At 33.7% G+C, this 22940-nt stretch overlaps 1 protein-coding gene across 3 annotated transcripts in view; it reads right to left on the bottom strand.

Moving 5' to 3' along the window:
* Acat1 (Acetyl-CoA acetyltransferase 1) overlaps window positions 1–22940 on the bottom strand; it is a 159551-nt gene that overhangs the window by 30481 nt on the left and 106130 nt on the right. For 2 of the 3 annotated variants that reach the window (XM_090411740.1, XM_090411741.1), the window contains one exon: window positions 18416–18529. The exons of the other annotated variant lie outside the window; for it this stretch is intronic. In XM_090411740.1, the coding sequence (XP_090267866.1) occupies window positions 18416–18529 (114 nt within the window). The remainder of the gene's footprint in view (window positions 1–18415; window positions 18530–22940) is intronic. 3 annotated transcript variants of the gene reach the window in all.

The following is a 22940-nucleotide window of genomic DNA, read 5'->3' as shown; positions in this document are numbered from 1 at the left end:
TATCAACACCAAGAAAAGAAAAAGTAAACTGTTTTTTTTTTCATTGCATTCAGAGTTTGCAGTCAGAGCTTTCTATACTAAGTGAATTAAAATCACCTAGTATCATTAGGAGCATACCTCTTCCTCTCTTATACTGCTATCCTTCCCAAAAAAACTGTACCTTTTACACTCGATACTAGTTAGTATACCCATATCTGACAGCTAGATATCATTAATGCCTACAATCTGAGATCTTGTGTTCACCAAGACAACAAATTCTACCCCAGTGTTTCTAATACTCTGACATTCATGTAGTCATACATTACTTGCATGCTTTTCTGGATACTCACTTCAGTAGTTCTGCATGACTCAGTAGATAATCTGCAAATCTTTGTTCTGATCTAATGCTAATGATTCAATACTTATGTTGATATCTTTGTATTTGCTTAGTAAGTCAGAATGAGACAAAAACATAATTGTTGCTTCTTCAATCATTTTCATGATAATGCACATTCCTCTCTTTAACACAGTTACATTATCACTTTCTCAGACAGATTCTTACCTCCCATATATCTAGTTTCCCTGACTCTGTGTTAGGTCACATACCAATTAAATTAATAATTTTTGCAACCTATGATACCAAATGCATATATGCATATAAGCATAGGCTGTCCCTATTGTACAAATCCATTCTTCCCTCACATTCACTCTACACCTTCAAATACTGTAGTCCCCCCCCATCTGCGGGTTCGCTATCCACAGCTTCGGTTATCCACAGTCAAACCGGTCCGAAAATATTAAATAGAAAATTCCAGAAATAAACAATTTATAATTACATTGGCAAAGTGAATATTAGATCCAACATTTTTATAAAACTGAATGTTTGTAGAAAATATGTAAGTTTCGTAAGTTGACCTGAGAGCTTATGAGAATACAATCCTCAGCATTCCCAAGTTGCTTTAACTACTTAATTCAAGTAGTGCAAGCTAAGACAACTCAGGGATGCCGAGGACTGTATTCTCGTACGCTCTCAGGTCAACTTACAAAACTTTTATAGTTTCTACAAACATTCAGCTTTGAAATAATGTTGAATCTAATATCCACTTTGCCTACATAATTTTACATCGCTGAAGTGAAGCCATATGGCTCATCATTAGGAATTATAATAATTTTTATGTTGTTTAGTTCCTTTAACAGACTGGATTCAGCAGAACAGATGAAGTGAGGACAACTGAATATACAATATTGATCCAAAAGTAGGCCTTTGATAGAAAAATATGAAGTAAGCTGTAGTAATTCTGTCTCTGAGTGTGACATATGGCAAAAATGTCATCTATAAAGTGAAGCCAGATATGAGGATAAAGGAATATGGTATTGAAAATTTGACTCTCCTAATGTTCATGGAACATTAGGAGAGTCTATATAGCAGTTCCCACAATTTGTCTATATAACTTATTTTTCCAAGTGAAACAGCCAGTATTGATTCTTCTTCTTCATCTACAGCTGCTTCACAGAAATTGTCAGGACAGGTAGATCAAAGTTCTCCATTACTTTCTATCTTCCTAAATTCTTTCTCCATGAAAACTATTCTGGCTTTCTTTCTTTTTTTCAAAATCTTCTCTTATCTATCTCTCTGCTTTTGCTAGGTCTTAGTTTCTTCCCTTTCATTTTCATTTCATATATTCTTCTAGGTATTACCTTCAAAATTTATTCTCATTACATGTCCAACCCTCTTCAAGTGAATACTAGCATTTCTTCTGTCTGAAAATATTCCTAATGTTCACATTTCTTATTCCATCCTTCTTTATTTTTGCAAACATTGTCCTGCATTGATTGCGAATTTAAATAAATCAATCATATTATGACATTTTTTCTTAACCACTAGTATTAATAAATTAAAGACTTAATTTGGTAGGTTAGTCGTCAAGTAAATAATTGTTTAATATCCAAATTTATTTAATATCATGTTTCACTGACTAATATCTGTCAGCATTTTCAGGGATACACTGGTAAGCAATGGAAAGTAACAAAAACTAGGAACCGACGATTCTAAAAATTATATAAAGTTATCATTGTGCGTGATACAATACGCGTGTCGCAAGTACAACATTTTATTTGTTGAGATATTTATTGTAATTTTCATGAAAGTTCATTTCTTTTTGGTTAAATGATCTAATTAGAGTTTTCCATGTATCTGGTAGGATTAGGCCTTGATTCTTATTTTAGTTACCTGTTGAATGGGCAACTGTAGCAGCTTCTTTGAATGTTCTGGAATGGTAGCTCTCTTCTATGTAGGGCATATGACTCATATCCCATTCAATATTATGGTTGGTAGAGGCGAAGTGGGAAGAAAGGCCTGATACACTGGTAAGCAATGGAAAGTAACAAAAACTAGGAACCGACGATTCTAAAAATTATATAAAGTTATCATTGTGCATGATACAATACGTGTCGCAAGTACAACATTTTATTTGTTGAGATATCTATTGTAATTTTCACGAAAGTTCATTTCTTTTTGGTTAAATGATCTAATTAGAGTTTTCCATGTATCTGGTAGGATTAGGCCTTGATTCTTATTTAAGTTACCTGTTGAACGGGCAACTGTAGCAGCTTCTTTGAATGTTCTGGAATGGTAGCTCTCTTCTATGTAGGGCATATGACTCATATCCCATTCAATATTATGGTTGGTAGAGGCGAAGTGGGAAGAAAGGCCTGATATATATCTTGTCTGTTATTTGTTACATAGCCTGTGTTCTTTCTTTCTTGTTTCAAAACTTCTAGATGTCTGTCCGATGTAATTGATGCCACATGGACAGGGTATGCTGTAAACTCCAGAGTATTTGTAGAAAGGATGGCTATCTTTCGGGGATCTTATAAACTTTTGAATGGTCTCAATAGGTTTGAAGGTTACTCTGATATTATATGGTTTTAGAAGAAGAGCTAATTTTTTGGATATGGTACTAACAAATGGAATTGTTATAGAGCTGATGTATTGGGTTTCATCTCATTGTCTTTGTGGCATGTCATTAACAAGAAACTTGTTGATGAGACTTGTATGGTAGCCATTTAGGGATAAATCTCTGGATATTTTCATTAATTCTTCTTGTAAGTCGCCAGGGTCTGTGGTACACTGTATAGCTCTTTTTTTTAAAGCATATGGATAATGCTGAGTTTCTGGGATATGTGGTGAGATGAGTCAAAATGGAGGTAGCGTCCAGTGTTGGTAGGTTTTCTATATATCAACAGGTTGATGCTATTGTCAGTTTGTTTCTTAATAAGGATGTCTAGGAATGGAAGTTTATTATCTTTTTCTAGTTCGAATGTGAACTTGATAGTTTCAACTTCTTCTGATCTGTGGAAGCAATTAATTTTGTTTAGATAATCCATTAATTCTTCTTTTTTGTGATTCCAAATGATGAAGATGTCATCAACATACCTAAACCATGTGGTTAGTTTAGGGGTAATTTGGGATAAAATTTGAGTTTCCAAATTTTATAAGACTAGGTCGGCACAAGAAGGAGAGAGAGAGGGCTACTCATGGCTAATCCAGTAAGTTTGTAGTAGGTTTTTTGCCATGTAAAATAATTCGAAGTTAAACAATGCTTGAACAACTTGGTGATGTTTGGTGGGAACAAGTTTTCTAAGATGTCGATGATTCTGAAACTGGAATATTTGTGAATAAAGATGTGACATCCAGGCTAGCCATAATATTATCTTCAGAGATACGGGTGTTTTTTAATTTCTCCAAGAAATGTTGGGAGTTCTTGATATAAGAATCCGTGTTGTGAAGTAATGTAACATTTTGGCTAGATATTTTGATAGTTTGTAAGCAGGGGGAATGGATACCTTCTTTATGGATTTTGGGAACACCATAAAATCTTGGAGTTAATGGATGCATAGATTTTAGTTTTTTGATTAAGTCCACAGGCCAGTTGATCAAATCACGTAATAGTTCATTGGTATCAAGATGGTTTTTGCGAATAGGATCTGTGTTAAAAATATCATAGACAGATGTGTCTGATAATAGATTATTGATCTTTTCTTCATATTCCTTAGTATTTAAGATGACAGTGTTGTTGCCCTTGTCTGCTCTCAGTATAATGATTTCTTTGTTGTTCTTTAATTTGAGTAGTACTTTTCTTTCCATAGTGCTAGAGTTGGTGTGAGAATATCTAGAGGGAGCGGAGAGGATTAAGCTGCTTTTTAATCGTAGGTCATTGGCTATTGTGTGTGGAAATAATGAGAAGGCTTTCTCTAAGTTGCAGATAAAGTCCATTTTTGGAATAGTAGTTGGTTTTAAGGTGAAATTGAATCCTTTTTTGAGAATAGAAATCTCTACTTTTGTTAAGATGATTAGATTGGTTCACAAGGACTTGGTTGTCTGGTAGGGAAGGTTTAGAGTTGATGTGATTATTTCAATGTCGAATAAAGAGAGATCTTTAATTTAAAATCAATAATATTTTATGTAAGACCTGGAGTGATTAGTAAAGTTAAAGAGTTGACTAGAAAGAAACTTAGAAGAAAGTAGTACTTGGGAGACTACACAATCAACTATTAAATGAAAAGAATAATAATTTTTTGCACAGGGAGACCATAAATGTGTGAAGCTCTAACCTAAAAAATGTTTAACTTATCATCAACTACAGACATATTCCAGGATTGCATTTGTATTTAGCCAATTACTGACTTGGCATTGCAATGGCATTACAGACGAATCTATCTGCGAGTAGATCACTGAGTTTATAGTCATACTTTATAGCATTCATCAGAAATGGCATTACCTTTGCAAATCTTGTAATGATATCATCACTCTTGCTGTTGTTATGATGTAGAGAACATAGCACTTGCAGTTCTGAGAAAGAAATATTTAGTGGTAGAGGTTTTGATTTATATAAAACTTGGAGAAACTTCAAATCTTAATTTATTGGCTTCAACTATGAGTAATTCTCTAATATTCTTTATCACACATGCCATAATTTTCAGGTATGATAGTCATCATAGAACTATAGCAAAATCATTACTTTTAGAAAATGCTACAGTTAGATGTATATTTAACAAGTAATAGTATAAACTCAAGCTAATTACTTGTTAAGTTTTGCAGAAATTTAGTGATCATTATTTAAGCATCTAACATAATCAAATATCCTATTTGTTGAGTTTGCACTGGGGGGGGATAGCATACAAAATGAAGGATATAGTGAAGAAAAAAAAAATTAGCCACTTCAGTAAAACCACAGACACTGTCATCTAATTTATAATAATAACCGTCTAGGTGGAAACATTCAACTCTATATAATGTTTGGTGTTTATTTTTAAGTTTTCTTTTCCAATTATTTTTTCATTGCCATTGCAGTTAGTGAAAAAAAAAAAAAATAAAATAAAATAAATAAATAAATATATATATATATATATATATATAATTATAATTTAATGCTCTGAAAGAGAAGAAACGTACATCATCATCATCATCACAAACCATGGGCTCACTGCCAGTTGGTGTCCGATGCCTCCTTCACTATCTTCTTCCACCTTTCTTTGTCCAGTGCATGTCACAGTTTCTGTACATTAATTCCACACCAGTCCTTTATGTCGTCTATCCATTTTCTGTATGGTCTACCTCCTCTGTTTACACCGAATGTCTTTATCTTCTGGTTCTCACTCATTCTGCAGATTTATCCAAATAATTGCAGCTTCTGCTTTATAATCTTCTGCATTAGATTCTCCTTTTGTTGTATCTTCTGATAAAGCTCTTCATTTGCGATTTTCTGTACCCATCCTATTCTTAGAATCTTTCTGTAACAAGTTCTTTCAAATTCCAAAATTCTTTTTCTTGATTCCTTATTTATTACCTACATTTCAGATCAATACAGTACACTGCTAAAGCAGATGCATGTTTCCAGCACTTTTAGTTTCTTTCGCAGGCTGATCACTTTACTTTTCCAGATGTTATCCACTGCCTTCAGATTTGTTCTTCCCTTTGCAATCCTGATCTTTATTTCTTTTTTAAAACCCAAATCATATGTGATTTTGCTTCCCAAATATGTGAATTGCTCTACATTTTCTGCATCAATTCCATCCACTTGTATCTTTTGTTTCATGTCCTTCTCACCAAATATCTTTGTTTTTGTTTTTTCCAAGATCATAACAAGTCCAAATCTCTTTCCGTCCTCATTTAACAGTTTCAATGTTTTTTGTAGTTCTCTTTTGTCTTCATTCATAATAATAATGTCATCTGTAAATCACAGATTGTTAATTCTCATCCGATCTGATATTCCTCTTGTACCTTCCTTCATTTTATCCATTGCTCTTTCTAAATGTGCAATAAAAATGCTTGGTGATATTGGGTTCCCATCTAGTACCTCTGCTTGTTCTAAACCAGGGATCGACAACGCAGTGCCCATGGGCACCTGCAGTGAATTTTTAGCGTGCCCTCAGAGAAATTATTATAAACTGCTTTGGAACTTGCAGCGGTAATTTTGCAGCGTAGATCACAGTATATCTGAAAGATACATTCATTACTAGTATGTGCTAAAATGCAAGAAAACACCAAGAAAAAACACTGCGAATATAATACATGATGGTACAAATTAAGTGAATATTGAATCCAACATTATTTCATAGCCGAATATAGAAACTACAATAGTTTTGTGTCGAATATGAATATGTATAGAAACTAAAAGTTTTGGTGGGTGCAAACATAAGTAGTGCCTTATGGGCAACTCGTAGTAAAGGTGGAGCAAGCTGCAGACTTCTTTCCTTAGTATTTTGCAGCATAGATCACAGTATATCTGAAAGATACATTCATTACTAGTATGTGCTAAAATGCAAGAAAACATCAAGAAAAAACACTGCGAATATAATACATGATGGTACAAATTAAGTGAATATTGAATCCAACATTATTTCATAGCCGAATATAGAAACTACAATAGTTTTGTGTCGAATATGAATATGTATAGAAACTAAAAGTTTTGGTGGGTGCAAACATAAGTAGTGCCTTATGGGCAACTCGTAGTAAAGGTGGAGCAAGCTGCAGACCTCTTTCCTTAGTATTTTCCATAAATGTAAAGCACACCTTGCAGAGGTCAGCAACATTTTTAATATGAAGAGTGCAATATAAAATTTGAAAATTATGGAGGGCTCATGACACAGGCATTTTTTCTCTCATTTCAGGCTTAGAAATTCTATGATTAGTTCTTTTTAAGAAAAATGAGATTTCAAATTTTAACATTATTTTATTTACCTCGCTTTTACAACATATTTTCGTCACATATGAATGAATATAAAATACCATAAAAAATAAAAATAAAAAATGAATACAAAAAGAATATTCATGTTAACAATTAGCATGTATCTGTCAGATCAGATGCAAGCGCCTTGGTTTATCAATCATAATGGCAAATGTATTTGTTTATTATGCAATAATAGTGTGGCTATTTCTAAAAAAAGTAATATTGAAAGACAATTATGCTTTTTTTTTAGAAAGGCTATTTCTAAAAAAAGCAATATAGAAAGACAAAATTACAATTGGCAATAAAATTGCCAATTGTAATTTTAAGTTTAATTATTTAAAACAGGAGGAGTCTGGAACGCAGTGCCCTCGAGCGTCATGGTGCTCGCAGTATTGCGCCCTTAATATGAAAAAGGTTGCCGACCACTGTTCAACCATTTCCCCAAATCATCACCTATTCTAACTGCTTCAACTGCATTCTTGTAAACATCTCTTAATATTTATTAGTATATAGCTATTAGTTTTCTATCAATTCTTAATGATTATTTTGTGCAATTATTTTCAGTTAGGGCTTGACCAGTTTTAATGGGATTGGTATACATCATTGCAACATTCAAAAACATAGAGGATGGGAAAGGGAAAAAAAGTTAAATGAGGTTAACATTGAGAAAGCAGTAGATGGAGATGGAGAGTCTACTACTCAAAACATTTATAACATAGCGAGGAAAAAGAATAAACAGAATATTCAAAGATTATGAAAACAGACCTTCCAGTATTTCTATTTAACACTTTAAGGATATCATTAAAGTCTTAAATAGAACTGGAAGGTCTGTTTTTTCTTTTGTTTATGAGTCTAACCTAGCAGTGAAGTTATACATAAACATCAAACACATTCATTCACATGATGTTTAAATTACTTTTATTTGCTGCAACAGAATTTTTTTTTTTTTTTTTTCACATATAAAACATACAAGAAAATGACTGCAGATAATCACAAAAAAAGTGCATCTTTGGCAGAAATAAAAACTAACTACTACTAAGTTATATATAAATATCAAACATGTCATTTTTGATATGCTTCATCCACGTTATTCAGATTACTTTTATTTGATGTATCAGTTACCCCTCCCTCCCATACAGAACATACAAGAAAATGATTGTAAATAATCATAAAAGTATTTTGTATCAGCATTTTTGTATAGTTATAACATTTACTACCATAACAACTGAACCTAAAGCCATTTTTTGGCATAAGTACAATAGACAAATTTTCTCTAATTTATTAATAAAATGACTGACCTTGTCATAGATATTATACTTATTCCCTAACCTAAGGGATTTGAATCTCAGTGTGCTGTAACACACTGTTTAATCTTGAGGAGTGGGAGATGTTGAGTAGACGATTTGAGAATACACACTACGCATTGAATATGACCTATGACTGAGCATCTGCAATGATCACTAATTCCTAGCAGTATAGAAATAGAAGTCACAACATAAATTTAAAAGAATTAATTTTATTAATTAGGAAAAGATTTTTGAAAAATTTTCTAGTGTTTTTTTTCTTTATCTCTGGGGAGGGAGGGGGAACCAGGACCCCATGCCCCCCTCTGGGTACACTACTGCCACTGTGGATAAAGGATGTTTATGAATGTCTTCTGATTGTATCAGGTCATCCCAAAAGTAATGCCATTTTTAGTATTAAGTTTTGAAAAGATATAAATCATTGCTAATTGAATCAAATATATATTCTCCATTTGAATCAATAATGCTCTTCCAACACTGTGAAAGCTTCATAATGCCATTTCTATAGAATCCAGGAGGTTTGGAGGCAAAGAAGGTGCATGGCTCAATTTCAGTGCCTCTAATATATTGTATTGTTCTTCATTAATAAAATATTGCAAACTTTGAAATAAGTGATAATCTGAAAGTGCAAGATCAGGAAAATAAGGAGGATGTGGAAGCTTTTCCCAGCTAAGTTCCTCAACTTAGCTGGGAAAAGCTTGGTACATGTGATTCTTGCACTATGAGGACATATGTTATCACCTCTTTTCTTTCAGTTTTTCATTCAGTCAATCAAGTTGTTCACAGTATACTTCAGCTGCGATTGTTTAAGTTTTGTGGCAAGTATTCAAAGTGTATAATACCAGCCATATCCCACCAAACGTTTTAACAAAACCTTTTAAGGGCGAAGGTCTGATTTTGGCTGAGGTTTAGCTTGTTCCCTTGAATGAATCCAATGCTTTTGGCACTTAACATTCTCATAAAGTATCCACTTTTCATCACCGGTGACTACTGACTCAAAAACGGAGATTGAACCTCTTAAGAATGAAGAGCAGTGCAGATGTTGATGTGCTCTCTTCAATTGTTGTTCATCAGTTCGTGAGGAACCCACTTGCTGAGCTTAGGCACTATTCCAAGGTCTAAGTTTTCTAAATCTTCAACAGTTGCAGTGGCATTTCCTGCAAGAGCAACTTCCAGCATATCATTATTGAGAGAGATAGGGTGCCCAGAATGAGGGGAATCTTTCAAGCTAAAGTCACCTTGTCAAAATTTTTGGAATCATTGCTAGAACTTTTGCATATTCAAAACACTATCACCATGCATATTTTTTACAGTGTTAGCAGTACTGTTGTCTTTTTTTTTTTTGAACTCATAAAGCATGATGAGCCTAATGTGCTCTTCAGTGACCACCATAGTAATAAAGGATTATTTAAACAATAGCTTATGTATGATGTTCTTGCAAAGTGGAATTCCTTAGAATGAGGGCACCAAAGCTTAGTAGTACTTATAAAGCTTTAAAAATTGAAGTTTAGACAAGTTGAGAAATGTTTGAACAATTACAATATAAAAAATAATATTACTTTTGGGATAAACTGATAGATAAATTTAATTTCCTGGTGTGAGAGACAACCACTCTGCTTAATAAAGTGGCCTGAGGAGAGATTCCATGTTTGGTCTCTGGAGGTGGGGGAAGGATTTCTAGACTAGTAGAGTGAGTGAACCAAGAGTTAAATAACATATTATACGTTTACAATTTCTTATGGTTGGCATCCACAAAAAATCTAAAATAATGCTTTCACAATTTTTAATAATAACCTTGAATGCCAAATTTCATATATCCTATCAGGCCAATGAAGAATTCATCTTCATCATCAAATTCCTGCCATGTACCCTCAAGGGGTGAACAGGATATGAGAGTACTACATGAAAAATTTACATCATTACTAACTTCCTATCTACAATTTACCTCCAAATCATTCTGTTACTTGTCAAGACTCCAACATTACCAGATCTTATATTTCTATCGTCTAAGGCACTTTGTACCGTATCAATCCACCTATATCTTGGTCTTCCTCTGGGTCGTTTTCCTGCTAACTTGGAAGAGAACACTTGTTTTGCTAATCTTTCCATTCTGTTTAAGTGACCATACCACCTGAGATTAGCTCTGCTAACGCATTCCTGGATGCTGACAATGTCAAGTTCTTTCCTAGTATTCTTGTTTTTAATATGATATTGCCATTGATGCCATCTGTTCATGCCCCTAATCTTTCTCAGGACTCTCATATCTGCAGTCTCTAGTCTTTGGTCAAGTGTTTTACTTCTGACCCATCTCTCAGATCCATAAGTTAAAACTAGTTTGAACACTGTCTTGTATACAGCTAATTTAGTGTTCCAACTAATTTCTCTCTTATTCCATATGAATTTATTCAATTGACTTCCTAACCATACCAGCTTTGCTGATTCTGTTGTCTATTTCTATATTTAATTTACTATCTTCAGTAAAAATCGTGCCTAAGTAGCTGAAATGTTTCACCTGTTTATCAGGTTTTCCATTCACAACAACACAGTTGACATTTTCAATGATTCTGCCTATTTTCATTGTCTTTGTCTTTTTATTGCTGACCCTCATACCATATCTATTACAACAGCTATTCAATTTAGTCAGAGAATCTTGCAGACTTGTAGCAGATTTATTTAGAAGTATAACATCATCCGCATAAAGCAAAGAGCTGACATTAACATCTCCAATTTTGATATCATGTTTAATACCACTTTCTTTCATAATGTGATCCATATAGATAATGAATAACAGAGGGGATAATGTACATCCTTGTCTCACACCAGATTTAACATTAAACCATCTTCCTGTACTTCCTTCAATTCTAACTGCTGTCTTACAACTCAAATAAAGAATAAGTATTGCTTGATATAATGTCCAATGGACACCATATAACTGTAGCGTATTGAATAGCTTCTCTCTTGGCACCTTGTCATATGCCTTTTCCAAATTGACAAAAGTTAAATACAGATCTTTGTTATATTCCCATGCTTTCTCGACTATTTGTCGTAAAGTGGAGATCTGACCCTGACAGCCTCTATTTGGCCTGAATCCAGCTTGTTCTTCACCCAGCTTTTCTTCCACAATTCTTCTCAACCGTTTCTAAAGTATACTTGCATAGATCTTGCCAGGAACACACTCAGTAGGGAAATACCTCTGTAATACTCACATTCAGTTTTATTTTCCTTTTTATATATGGGTACTATGAGAGCTCTACTCCAATCATCGGGAATTCGTCCCTCTGCCCAGGCTTTCTGAACTATGCAGTGTAGCCACTGTAAGACTCTTATACCACCATACTTCAGCATTTCTGGTCAAAAATCATCTACTCCTGCTGCCTTTCCACATTTCAAGCTTTTGATGGCTTTTTTTACTTCAAGTATGGATATGTATTCCTGACTATGCCTGGGCAGTGTTTTTTTACCACTGTGCTGTCATCACTGCTTGTTTCATTTAGCAGTTTTTCAAAGTAATTGCTCCATACTTCAAGGATACCTTTTTCTCCTGTTTTCATGTCACCTTTTTCATCTCTAATTCCTTTTACAGCATTCTTTCTTTCATTTCTGAGCTTCTTCAACAACCTCCAGAATATTTTGCAACCTTCTTGATATTTATTTTCTATGTTCTTGCCAAAGTCCTCCCATGACTTATGTTTAGCTAGTTTTACACACTGTTTAGCTTTCTTACATTTGTCTCTGTATTCTCTAAGAGCACAAGCTGACCTATTTGCTAGGAACTTTTGATATGCTTTCTTCTATTCCTTCACTGCCTCTTTAACTTCCTCTGTCCACCATGGAGTTCTAATTTTTCTATCCTTGCAGACAACTTCACCACATGCCTCTCAAGTTAAATCAATTACGGTTTTCTTCAAGGCTAGCTAATGATTCTCCTAGGTTTGATTCCTGTTCTCAAACTCTTTCATTTTTCCTTCAATAATCTTTGTGTATTTTAGTCTACAGTTCACATCTGAGAGCTGCTCAACTTTTATTTGCTTTACAACTTTCTTACATGTCATTCTTTTCAATATGAAATTCAATTTTATCCTGCTCAAGACTAAATAGTGATCACTTCCAATTTCAAATCCTCTGTACACTCTGGTGTCCTGCACCAGGGAGGAAACATCACTATCAACAATAACATAGTCAATGAGACTTTTCTTATTCCTTGCCTCTTCTCTCCATGTGAATTTGTGCACATTTTTATGTTGGAACATGGTGTTAGTAATAACCAATCCATGTCCTGAGCAGAAATCCAACAGATATTTGCCATTATTATTAGGTTTGCTCTTTTCTCCAAATTTTCCCAAAATATTTTTGTATGTCTGACAATCACTTCCTACTCTGCTATTTAGAACCCCCAACAAGGACCAACTTTTCCTTTTTCATTGTGTCAGTAGCTTTCTCTAGAGCCTCAAAAAATTCCTCCACTTCTACCTTAGTAGAACCTTCTGTGGGACCAATGAAGAATTAGTATTATCATATTCTTTTACCAAAAAAAAAAAAAAAAAAAAGATTCAATAAAAAATAAATAAAATTATTATTAATAATTTCAAACTGCTTTGTCAATAAAAAAAAAGAATTATAGCAAAACAATCTTTAACTTAATGCTTATTTTACAATGAAGAAAAGCTAAGCAAACAGGTTTTTGATGGTAAGATGGCCGAAAAAAAAAACTAAGATCTAAGTGGATTGATCTAACTGGCTGGCTGAGTGATTATCTTATCCACTCTCCAACCAACAAGCTATGGGTCTGAATCTTACTGTGGGCATGGGCATGTGATTTTCTTTAACTGAGACCAATGTCCTGCTTATTGGAAGTCTGAAGTGGCTTGGAAAAAAGTTCCATGTTTGGTCAGTAGAGCAAGGTTTCCAAATTATGTGAATAAATCAATAAAAATACAATACACACACACACACACACATGTATATATACACACACATATATATATTGTACTTTGGACTTTTGGATGTTGATCAGCACACCAATAAGCTTAGCCTGTGCCTCTAGTAGATTGAGATGTTTTTGTGCATTCGTTGGTTCTGTATCAATAAGTACAACATCATCAGCAAAGCTAAGATCAGGTATCTTCTTGTAAGTACCAAAAGAACTACATATCTAATTAACTCCTTAGGAACTACATGTCTCAAATTGATCCTTGGATAGACAGTGTCACTAACTTTGCTGTGCTTAAGCAAGAACCACTTCTGAATAAAGTCAACAAACTACAGCTCAGATGGTTTGGACATCAACTCAGACATGCTGAAGTCTCATCCTTTTTCCTTCATCCTGTACATACCAGAAGTCGGCAATCGCAGTAGAGGTAGCCCATGTGAACAATTTTGCCAGTACATATGAAACCGTCAATATACTGAACTGTAAAACTCCATCTGACATCTACCAGTTAGCTCAAGATAGAGAGACTTGGAAGACCATAATTTGCAATCTTTAATTTTTGATGTTCAACCAGAAATGCTCAGGCATGGAAGTATAAAAGTCTTATAGTGGCTGCACTGCACAGTTTAGAGGACTAGTACAGAGGGATGAATTGTGGATGATTGGAGTAGAGCTCTCATAGTACCCATATATAAGAAGGAAAATAAAAGTGAATGTGAGAATTACAGAGGTATTTCTCTACTGAGTGTTCCTGGTAAGATTTATGCAAGTATACTTGAGAAATGGTTGAGGAGGATTGTGGAAGGGGAGCATGGTGAAGAACAAGCTGGAGTCAGGCCAAATAGAGGCTGTCAGGATCAGATTTTCACTTTACGACAAATAGTTGAGAAATAATGGGAATATAACAAAGATCTAAATAAAAAGTTTTGAAGATCTGGAAAAGGCATATGACAAGGTGCCAAGAAAGCTATTCAAAATGCTACAGTTATATGGTGTAAGTGGAGCATTATATCAAGCAATACTTAGTCTTTATTTGAGTTTTAAGTCAGAAGTTAGAATTGAAGGAAGTACAGGAAGGTGGTTTAATGTTAAATCTGGTGTCAGACAAGGATGTACATTATCCCCTTTGTTATTCATTGATGGATCACATTATGAATCACATTATGAAGGAAAGTGCACCTGATATAAAAATTGGAGATGTTAATGTCAGCTCTCTGCCTTATGTGGATGATGTTATACTTCTAAATAAATCTGCTAGAAGTCTTGCAAGATTCCCTGACGAAACTGAATAACTGTTGAATAGGCAGAAGTATTGAAAATATCAACTTCATTGTGAATGGAGAACCTATAAAACCAATAAAACATTTCAGCTACTTAGGCACGATTTTTAGTGAAAATAGTAAATTAGATATGGAAATGGACAACAGAATCAACAATGCTGGTATGGTAGGAAGTCAACGGAATAAATTTATATGGAATAAGAGAGAAATTAGTCAAAACACTAAATTAGCTGTATACAGGACAGTGTTCAAACCGATTTTAACATGAATCTGAGAGCTGGGTCCAAAGTAAAACACTTGACCAAAGACTAGAGACCGCAGATATGAGAGTCCTGAGAAAGATTAGAGGCATGAACAGATGACATCAATGGCAATAACATATTAAAAACGAGGATATTAGGAAAGAACTAGACATTGTTAGTATCCAGGAATGCATTAGGAGAGCTAATCTCAGGTCACTTAGAAAAATAGATTAGCAAAAACAAGTGTTTTCTGCCAGGTTGGCAGGAAAAAGTCTCAGAGGAAGACCAAGATATAGATGGATTGATATGGTAAAAAATGCCTTAGAAGATAGAAATATAAGATCTGATAATGTTGGAGTCTTGACTGGTAACAGATTGATTTGGAGGAAAATTGAAGATAGGAATTTAGTAATGATGTAAATTTTTCATGTAGTACTATCATATCCTATACACTCCTTGAGGGTACATGAAAGGAATTTGATGATGATGATGAATTTTTAATGTAAATCTCTTTTCCCTTTTCACATTGTATCATATTGTGAATAAACTATGATGATGATGCTTATTGCAAGTCTGAAGTGATTTGAAAAAAGTTCCATGTTTGGTCACTAGAGCAGGGTTTCCAGACTAAGTGAATAAATCAATAAAAAGACAATACTAGACAATACAAATCTACAAGAAGAAAAATACAAGACATACATACATATATAATTAATAAAAAATTCTTAGTCCACTCACATAATAATGTACTACAGGTTTAGTAGCTTTCAAGAGTAAGAATTACATAAAATCTTTGGAAGTGTCTTAGAAGGCCAAAATATAACATATGACAATGCTGGAGTATTGAAAAAAACAAATAATAATAAAAACAAAAAAGGAATAGTAACAGCATTAAAGTCAACTAATACAGCAAGCTTGTAGGAACCATAGATGCCATTTGCTATAGTAGACAGTCTGAATATAGGGCATTTCTTTTTGCAGAGCACTGTACCTATAAGATTGGGTCAGGACTTTTTAGTAGTTTGTTAGACTAGTTGCTACAGTGAGACTCAAGCATACCTTAAAGCAGTGCTTCTCAACCTTCTTTCATGTGTTCCCCATTTTTTAATATTAGTTTTTGTGGTGCCCCCCCCCCTCCTCCCTTGCAATTCTAGTGTTGAGACACTGACAAAATCCATAAAAGTTAGCAAAACAAAAAAACAAACAAACCAGAAATTAATTAAAATTTGTAAATATTCAAACAAATTTAAATACGTCATCAAATCTTTCAAAAATTGTATAGATCTGGCATCACTGCACAGACCGCTGAATTGTATCAGAATTGTATCGCGAATGCTTCCACATTCACGATACAATGGAATGTCTGAAAGTCTGCTATATTCACCACCCTATCTTACCTAACAATTCCATTATAATTAATAAAATACTGAATCCTCATCACTCACCAATTCACAGCCCCTAGAATCAAGCAGATTATAATAATGCTATTATTATTCCCTATATCCAGCATCTCAAAAAACTTTTTTAGAAATGAAATTTCCATGCAGCTTTCAAATCCGACATTAAGCTTGCTATGCTTATTTGCTTTCCCAAATACCAATCTGTAGGCTGAGAATGAACTAGAAGAGTCAGCATCCATCTAGAAAAACATAAAAATACACTGCAAGGCCTGGTAGATTGCATTATGGACATTACCCACAGAATCAAATAGAGAAAATCCACTTAAGTGTGCAAAAAAAGTGTAAATATGAGACTTTTTCTAGAATTTGCAATAATAGAATCTATTATAAAAAATGCTTCTGTACATCCTAAATAAGGAAGTAAGGCTTTAGAAATGTATTATTCTTAATTACCAACAACACTGGTGTCAGAAGAATTTTTAAACTTCTGTGAATGTACAAGATGAAAAAATAACTGTACAGTATTCTTCCAGTAGCATTAAAAATACAGTTTTTATTTCATAAATAAATGTTTTTAATGTTTCTGTGAACAGTTTCTTCAGGATCTTGGTTACAAAGGCATTAAGCAACAACTTGTAAATATTAGAAATTATATACAGTGGACACTCACTACAGTAAACTTATAGAGACCAAATGAATTGTCTGTTAAAGTAGATTGTTTGTTATCATGAATTTCCTTTAGCACAACACTATGTCTATTGGGGTTTGGTCAGGACATTCGAGTTGTTTGATACAGTGAGTGAGTTTGCTATTGAGAGAGAGAGAAAATCAACTGTATATGAAAACTTAAATTAATAAAAAATTATAAATCCATTAAGAAAACAAAGCAATTTTTCAACTGATATCTAGAAACACACTTTGAGAGTATGATACAAGTAACTTATTATGATTTAAGCCAGTACGAAGTGCAATTTGGTCAACCAAATTACTAGTTCCAAAGTTCCAAATTACCAACTATCATTGTTCATTCATTATCCTAATAGATGTCTACTAATAGGGTGCACTACAAGAAGGTGAGGATTGGACATCAGGTCAGAAGATGAGGTCAGTTCTTCAAAGGCTAGGTGACAGCTTCTTCAGTTATCCAGCTTTGATCCTCAAGCAATCCCTTCACGAGGGCTTCACTCCTTTAAAAAAAATTTCATCCATGGCTCAATCCCCGAAATCTTGGCATGCACTAATGAAGAAATCAGATATCTATGAAGTTTACTATCCATGTGGTATATGCTACCATGGACAGATCAGGTAAATATATCAAAGACATGAGAAAAAGCAATCACAAAAAAAAGCATTCCATTAGTCTTACCTAAGTAGCTAATGTAAAATAACTAAATATGATCAATAATTTCCTAACTTAAATAAGTTAGGAAATTTTTTAGGTGAGTTTTTTTCCTCCTTTATTTCTTCTGATTATACCAACTCACAGTATTCCATTACTGAAACAAATGAAACAGTCTGAGAGAGAAAAAGAGACAATATATCAATCTTACTAACAATGGATCTTTTCTAAGAAATAAAAATAAATTTTTTATTTCTTAGAGAGATTTGTACATATTTTATGCTTTTATTTAGTTTTTTTATACATAAGATACATATATTTTGAACTTTTTAATTGGTTTCATATATGTAATTTCCTGTATTTCATAGGTGCATCTTCGTTCTTTTGTAAAAGAGCAGTTTCCATGCTATCTAACCTTTATTAGTCCAACTATGCTTGATATCTTAAAATTTCATGGGTAGGATTTAAAAAATAAAAAAAAAATCGAAAAAGCAGTTAACAGAAACTGCAAACTAACTGTTGATTTAACGAACATGACATGTTTATATGGAAAAATACAGTACATTATTTCAAATGGAAATATCAATATTGAATTTTGAATGTGAATGTGCAATGATGTAATAACCATATATCTTGAAATAAGAAAACAATGAGGAAAATGACTAATAAAAATATTAAAAAAAAAGCAGTATCATAAAATTATCTTTACCGACTATTCTTGCCAAAGGTTTTACTTTCAACTTTTCTGCAGCTTTCATTGTCATTAAAACACAGGCTGCTGCTCCATCATTAATCTTGCTAGCATTAGCTGCAGTGATAGTACCTAAAAATAACAAATATGAAACACACTCATAAAAAAATAAACACACACACACACACACACACACACACACACACACACACACACACACACACACACACACACACACACACACAAAATGCTCAATTGTTGGAATAACAAGAGGAAAGTTTGAAGACCTGAATGAAATCAAGCTGCTCAATGGCGAAAAAATCAAGGCAAAAAATTCGAAGATAGCTACAAATATTTGGGAATTTTAGAAGCATCAGAAATTCTGCACAATAAGATCAAATCAAAAACTAGAGCAGAATACATAAGGCAGCTAAGAAAACTCCTCAAGTCAATGCTTAATGCTGGAAATTTGATAAAAGCAATTAACACCTGGGCCATACCTGTTTTGAGATATTCAGCAGGCATTGCTGAAAAGGATCCAGCTAGAGTTGGTGGATTTAGACTAAAAAACTCAAAAATTAATGACAATGCACCATGACCATAATCCTTACAGTGACATTGATAGGCTCTACCTATCATGCAAAAAAGGAGGCAGAGGATTACTACAAGTACATCAAGTTGTTGAAGAAGAAAAACAAAATCTGAATGATTAACTGCAGCAAACAATGGAAAAATTTCTAACTGAGATATGGAAAGAGGGTTTATTTAAACCCATGGAGACAAAATTGAAGTACAACACCAGTAAAACTGAAAACTGAAAGATGGAAAAATAAGGCACTGCATGGAAAGTACCTTTACGGCATAGAGGACAGCGCTGACAGCAACTTGACCTGGCAATGATTGAGAAATGGGGCGCTAAAGAAAGAAACAGTCAGTAATTTTTGCAGCACAAACAGGCCATTAAAACCAATGTTATGAAGGCAAAAATACAAAAAATTCAAAAAGATAGTAAATGCAGAAACGGTAGACCACATTATAAGTGAGTGCAGCAAAATCGCACAAATCAAGGACTATAAAAGGCATGATAATGTAGCTAAGATAATTCACTGGCATTTACGTAAAAAGTACGGGTTTAAAGTATCTAAAGACTACTGGAAGCATAAAGTTGACCAAAAGGTGATTGAGAATGAAAAAGCTAAAATACTCTAGGATTTCAAAATCCAGATTAACAAAAACTTGGAATGTAATACACCCGATATAACAGTGGCTGAAAAAAGTGAAAACAAGGGTATTCAGTTTATCGAAATATCAGCCAGAAGATAGCTGAATTGAAAAAGAAATTGAAAAAATTATAAAGTATCGCTAGTTGCAAGTCGAAGTCGAACAAATTTGGCAAAAGAAAACGAAAGCTGTTCCCATAATAATAGGTGCTTTAGGCACCATGCCCAAAACACTGAAAAAACATTTAGAAGCACTCGAGTTAGATGGATTAAAAACCAGGCAGTTGCAAAAGGCTGCTTTGTATGGCACAGCATTCATATTCAGAAGGTATTTCCACAATTCATAGGCCCTTGGGTAGGGCTCGAATTAGTAGAATATAACCAGCCTTTTACTTAAGGCTGAGGTAATCAAAACAAATCAAGCTTGGATGAATATTATATATATGTATATAGCACAATGAAATTTAACAGGTATGAAATCATCATTTTTATAAAAAGCTAGGTATTTATTTAAGACAGCATGATAAATATTTAAGGAAACTGCCATATTAATAATGACAGAAATAAATACTCAGCACTGCTCGTCTTAGGCTTATTTATTGCCAATAAACAAAACTCATAATGGATTTGTTAGTTTAAAATGAATAATGGTTTTCATTAAACCAAGGACCTCACAAATTTTTTTTTACAGGACCTCACAAGGACCTGTAAAAAAATACAGCAATATGCACTATACTATCACTACATGTGTTCACATACTGTAATAACATTTTTAAGCTAATAAATGATAAAGAATACAATAACACATCAGCCTGTAAGTTGAAAGTTTATGAATTCTCCAATATCAAATTCTGCTCCATTTTCATCAACAAGAGACAATTACCAAGCACTGGCTAGTGTGGTAAACAGGGGTATACAATGTTGGATCATAAGTTAATTTTACCAAGAATTTAATGACAATGTCGGAATTTTAATGTACTTTATGAAAAAACGGAAAATCTCCAGAAAACAGGGGGGAAAAAAGAACTAATCAACAGAGCTGATAAATGATTAAAAACTGGGAGTTTGCCTAAATTGAGTTAACTGCTTGAATCAGAGTTTCCCAATGAAAACTACTGAAATTACAAAAGTACTCACCACTGGTTGAGTATGGCACTGAATTGATGTAGGTTATATGTTTCCCATATACAAGTAGTAAAAAGGCAGATCACCTTTTATTAAAATACTACAGATAGAGAAAGTTCTAAAAGTTTTTTCACTTGACACTACAAATTAAATCAAAATTAGATTCTTGTTTAATCCCATATCTAAGTGTAAGCAAAGTGTGCACATGAAGTCTTTACAACTAGGCTACTTGTATATAAAGGATTAAACAAGAATATAATTTATAACAAAGGGATTAAAACTTTCTACAAACAGGTAAATGATTCTAGATCAAGTCTCAGGCACTGCTGATTTCTCTCTCCTTCAACTGATTAAGTCACTGCACATCACCAATATATTCAATATTGGTGATGTGCCTGCTCTAATTCCACATCTTGCTTGTTCTGTGAAGCTTATACCTGCCTAGCCACTCCCGAAGTCAAAACCACACGATTACTCCTATCACAATTGGTGGCATTACGGTGACATCATCTATTATCACTGTATAAAATGATATCATTAAATCTAACATGCAAGTCCCATTTGTTATATTAAACTATATGCTGCATAAGATAATTGTTCTGAAGCAGCTCAAGGAATTTAATCTCCTTACACATACGATATTTCCTGCTTCCATGGTTAAAGTAAAACACTATTATCACTTTGTTTAATTGGGTGATTCCCCAGTCGGCATGAAATTCTGTCATGTTGTACCATCATTTAATATTGTGATTTAAGTCAATAAGAATACAATTTGGTCAGCTAAATCCCAAATTGACAGCCCATCCTTGTTCGTTCAGTATCCAGGTAGATACCTAACAGGATACACCATGAGAAGGTGAGGAATGGACATTAGGTCAGAAGCCCTGGTCCGTTCTCTGCTTCCTTTAAAGGCTATATGGAGGTTTCCTCTCAGTTATACAGTTTTGACTCTTAAGCACCCAAAAAAATTTTTTCAAATTTTTCATGTAGTACTATCATATCCTGTACACCACTTGAGGTTACATGTCAGGAATTTGATGATGATGATTATCATCCTTCTGTAACTCACCAATCTCATCTCTATCTTCCAACCAGCAGTTGACTCTGCTGGTTGGAACAACTCCAATATACCTTTGTAAGAAGCTTATAAACTTTATTCTCACACACTTACCTTCTCACAATACCTTTTTTTTTCATGTTTTCTTATATCAATATTTTCATTTTCTAAAATCATTTGTCCTGAACAAATTATGAATTCCGTACTAGGGAAGTACGCTTTCATCATCCAGTCATCAAGCATGTCCCTAATCACCATACTATGTCTCACACTCCCTCCTTTCCACTCTTTAATACTTTTTTTACTCTCCTTCTCACCTTTCTTTTCTTACTCTTTTCTGTCATATCATTTGTCACATGCTTCTCCAAGTTCTCAAGCTTATGATTTGGACTACAAAAGATTTTGTGTAGGCATGTTATTTCCATCATTAAATTCACTCACAACACCTCTCATGTTTCATCATTTCTTTCAAGTTTCTCTTCTGACTTTCAGACTCACAGCTTTGTCATTCATTAACATTCACCACACTGCTATCTCCTTATGACACTCACTTTTGACACACACACACACTTTTTGTTTATTACCCATAAACCACTCACTTAATAGTGAAAACCTTGTATATACAAACAATGTATATCATGAAGTCCCTCACATTAAATTCCTCAAATAATGATCTCTTGTCTGCAACTGTCCTGGTTTGTTTTAGTGCCATTAGCAGTATTATAATAATACATAAATATAAGCTTATAAAAACATGCACATTCCAAATTAAAACTATGTGAAAAATTAACAAAAATTACACGTTAGTGCTAATAACTATGGATAAATACATCTCCAACAAGGACTGAATAATGTTTTGAACCTGATTCAGATTTTCAGATACCAATTACATGAACAGCTCATTAGGTTCCCAAGTAGAGTTGCATAGAGATTTGAACCTTTCCAAAACATGAGCTACATGGCTGCAATTGCTATCCTCCCCCACAAACAAAAAAAGCATGACCACCCCATTTCACACGTTTCAGAAAAATTTATATATCTTTTCCCCTTATAAGTAGTGAACTTGGGTTTTGTAACATTGCTACAGATCAGCAGAAACACTGGGGAGAAAACATGCTCTTAATGAATGGTATTTGTTTGC

This window comes from Typopeltis vanoorti, chromosome 22, assembly GCF_054136105.1.
Source record: "Typopeltis vanoorti isolate ZY-2024b chromosome 22, IOZ_Tvanoo_1.0, whole genome shotgun sequence".
NCBI lineage: Eukaryota > Metazoa > Arthropoda > Arachnida > Uropygi > Thelyphonidae > Typopeltis > Typopeltis vanoorti.
The sequence above is the reverse complement of the archived record's forward strand: the minus strand, read 5'-3'. Positions and strand labels throughout refer to the sequence as shown.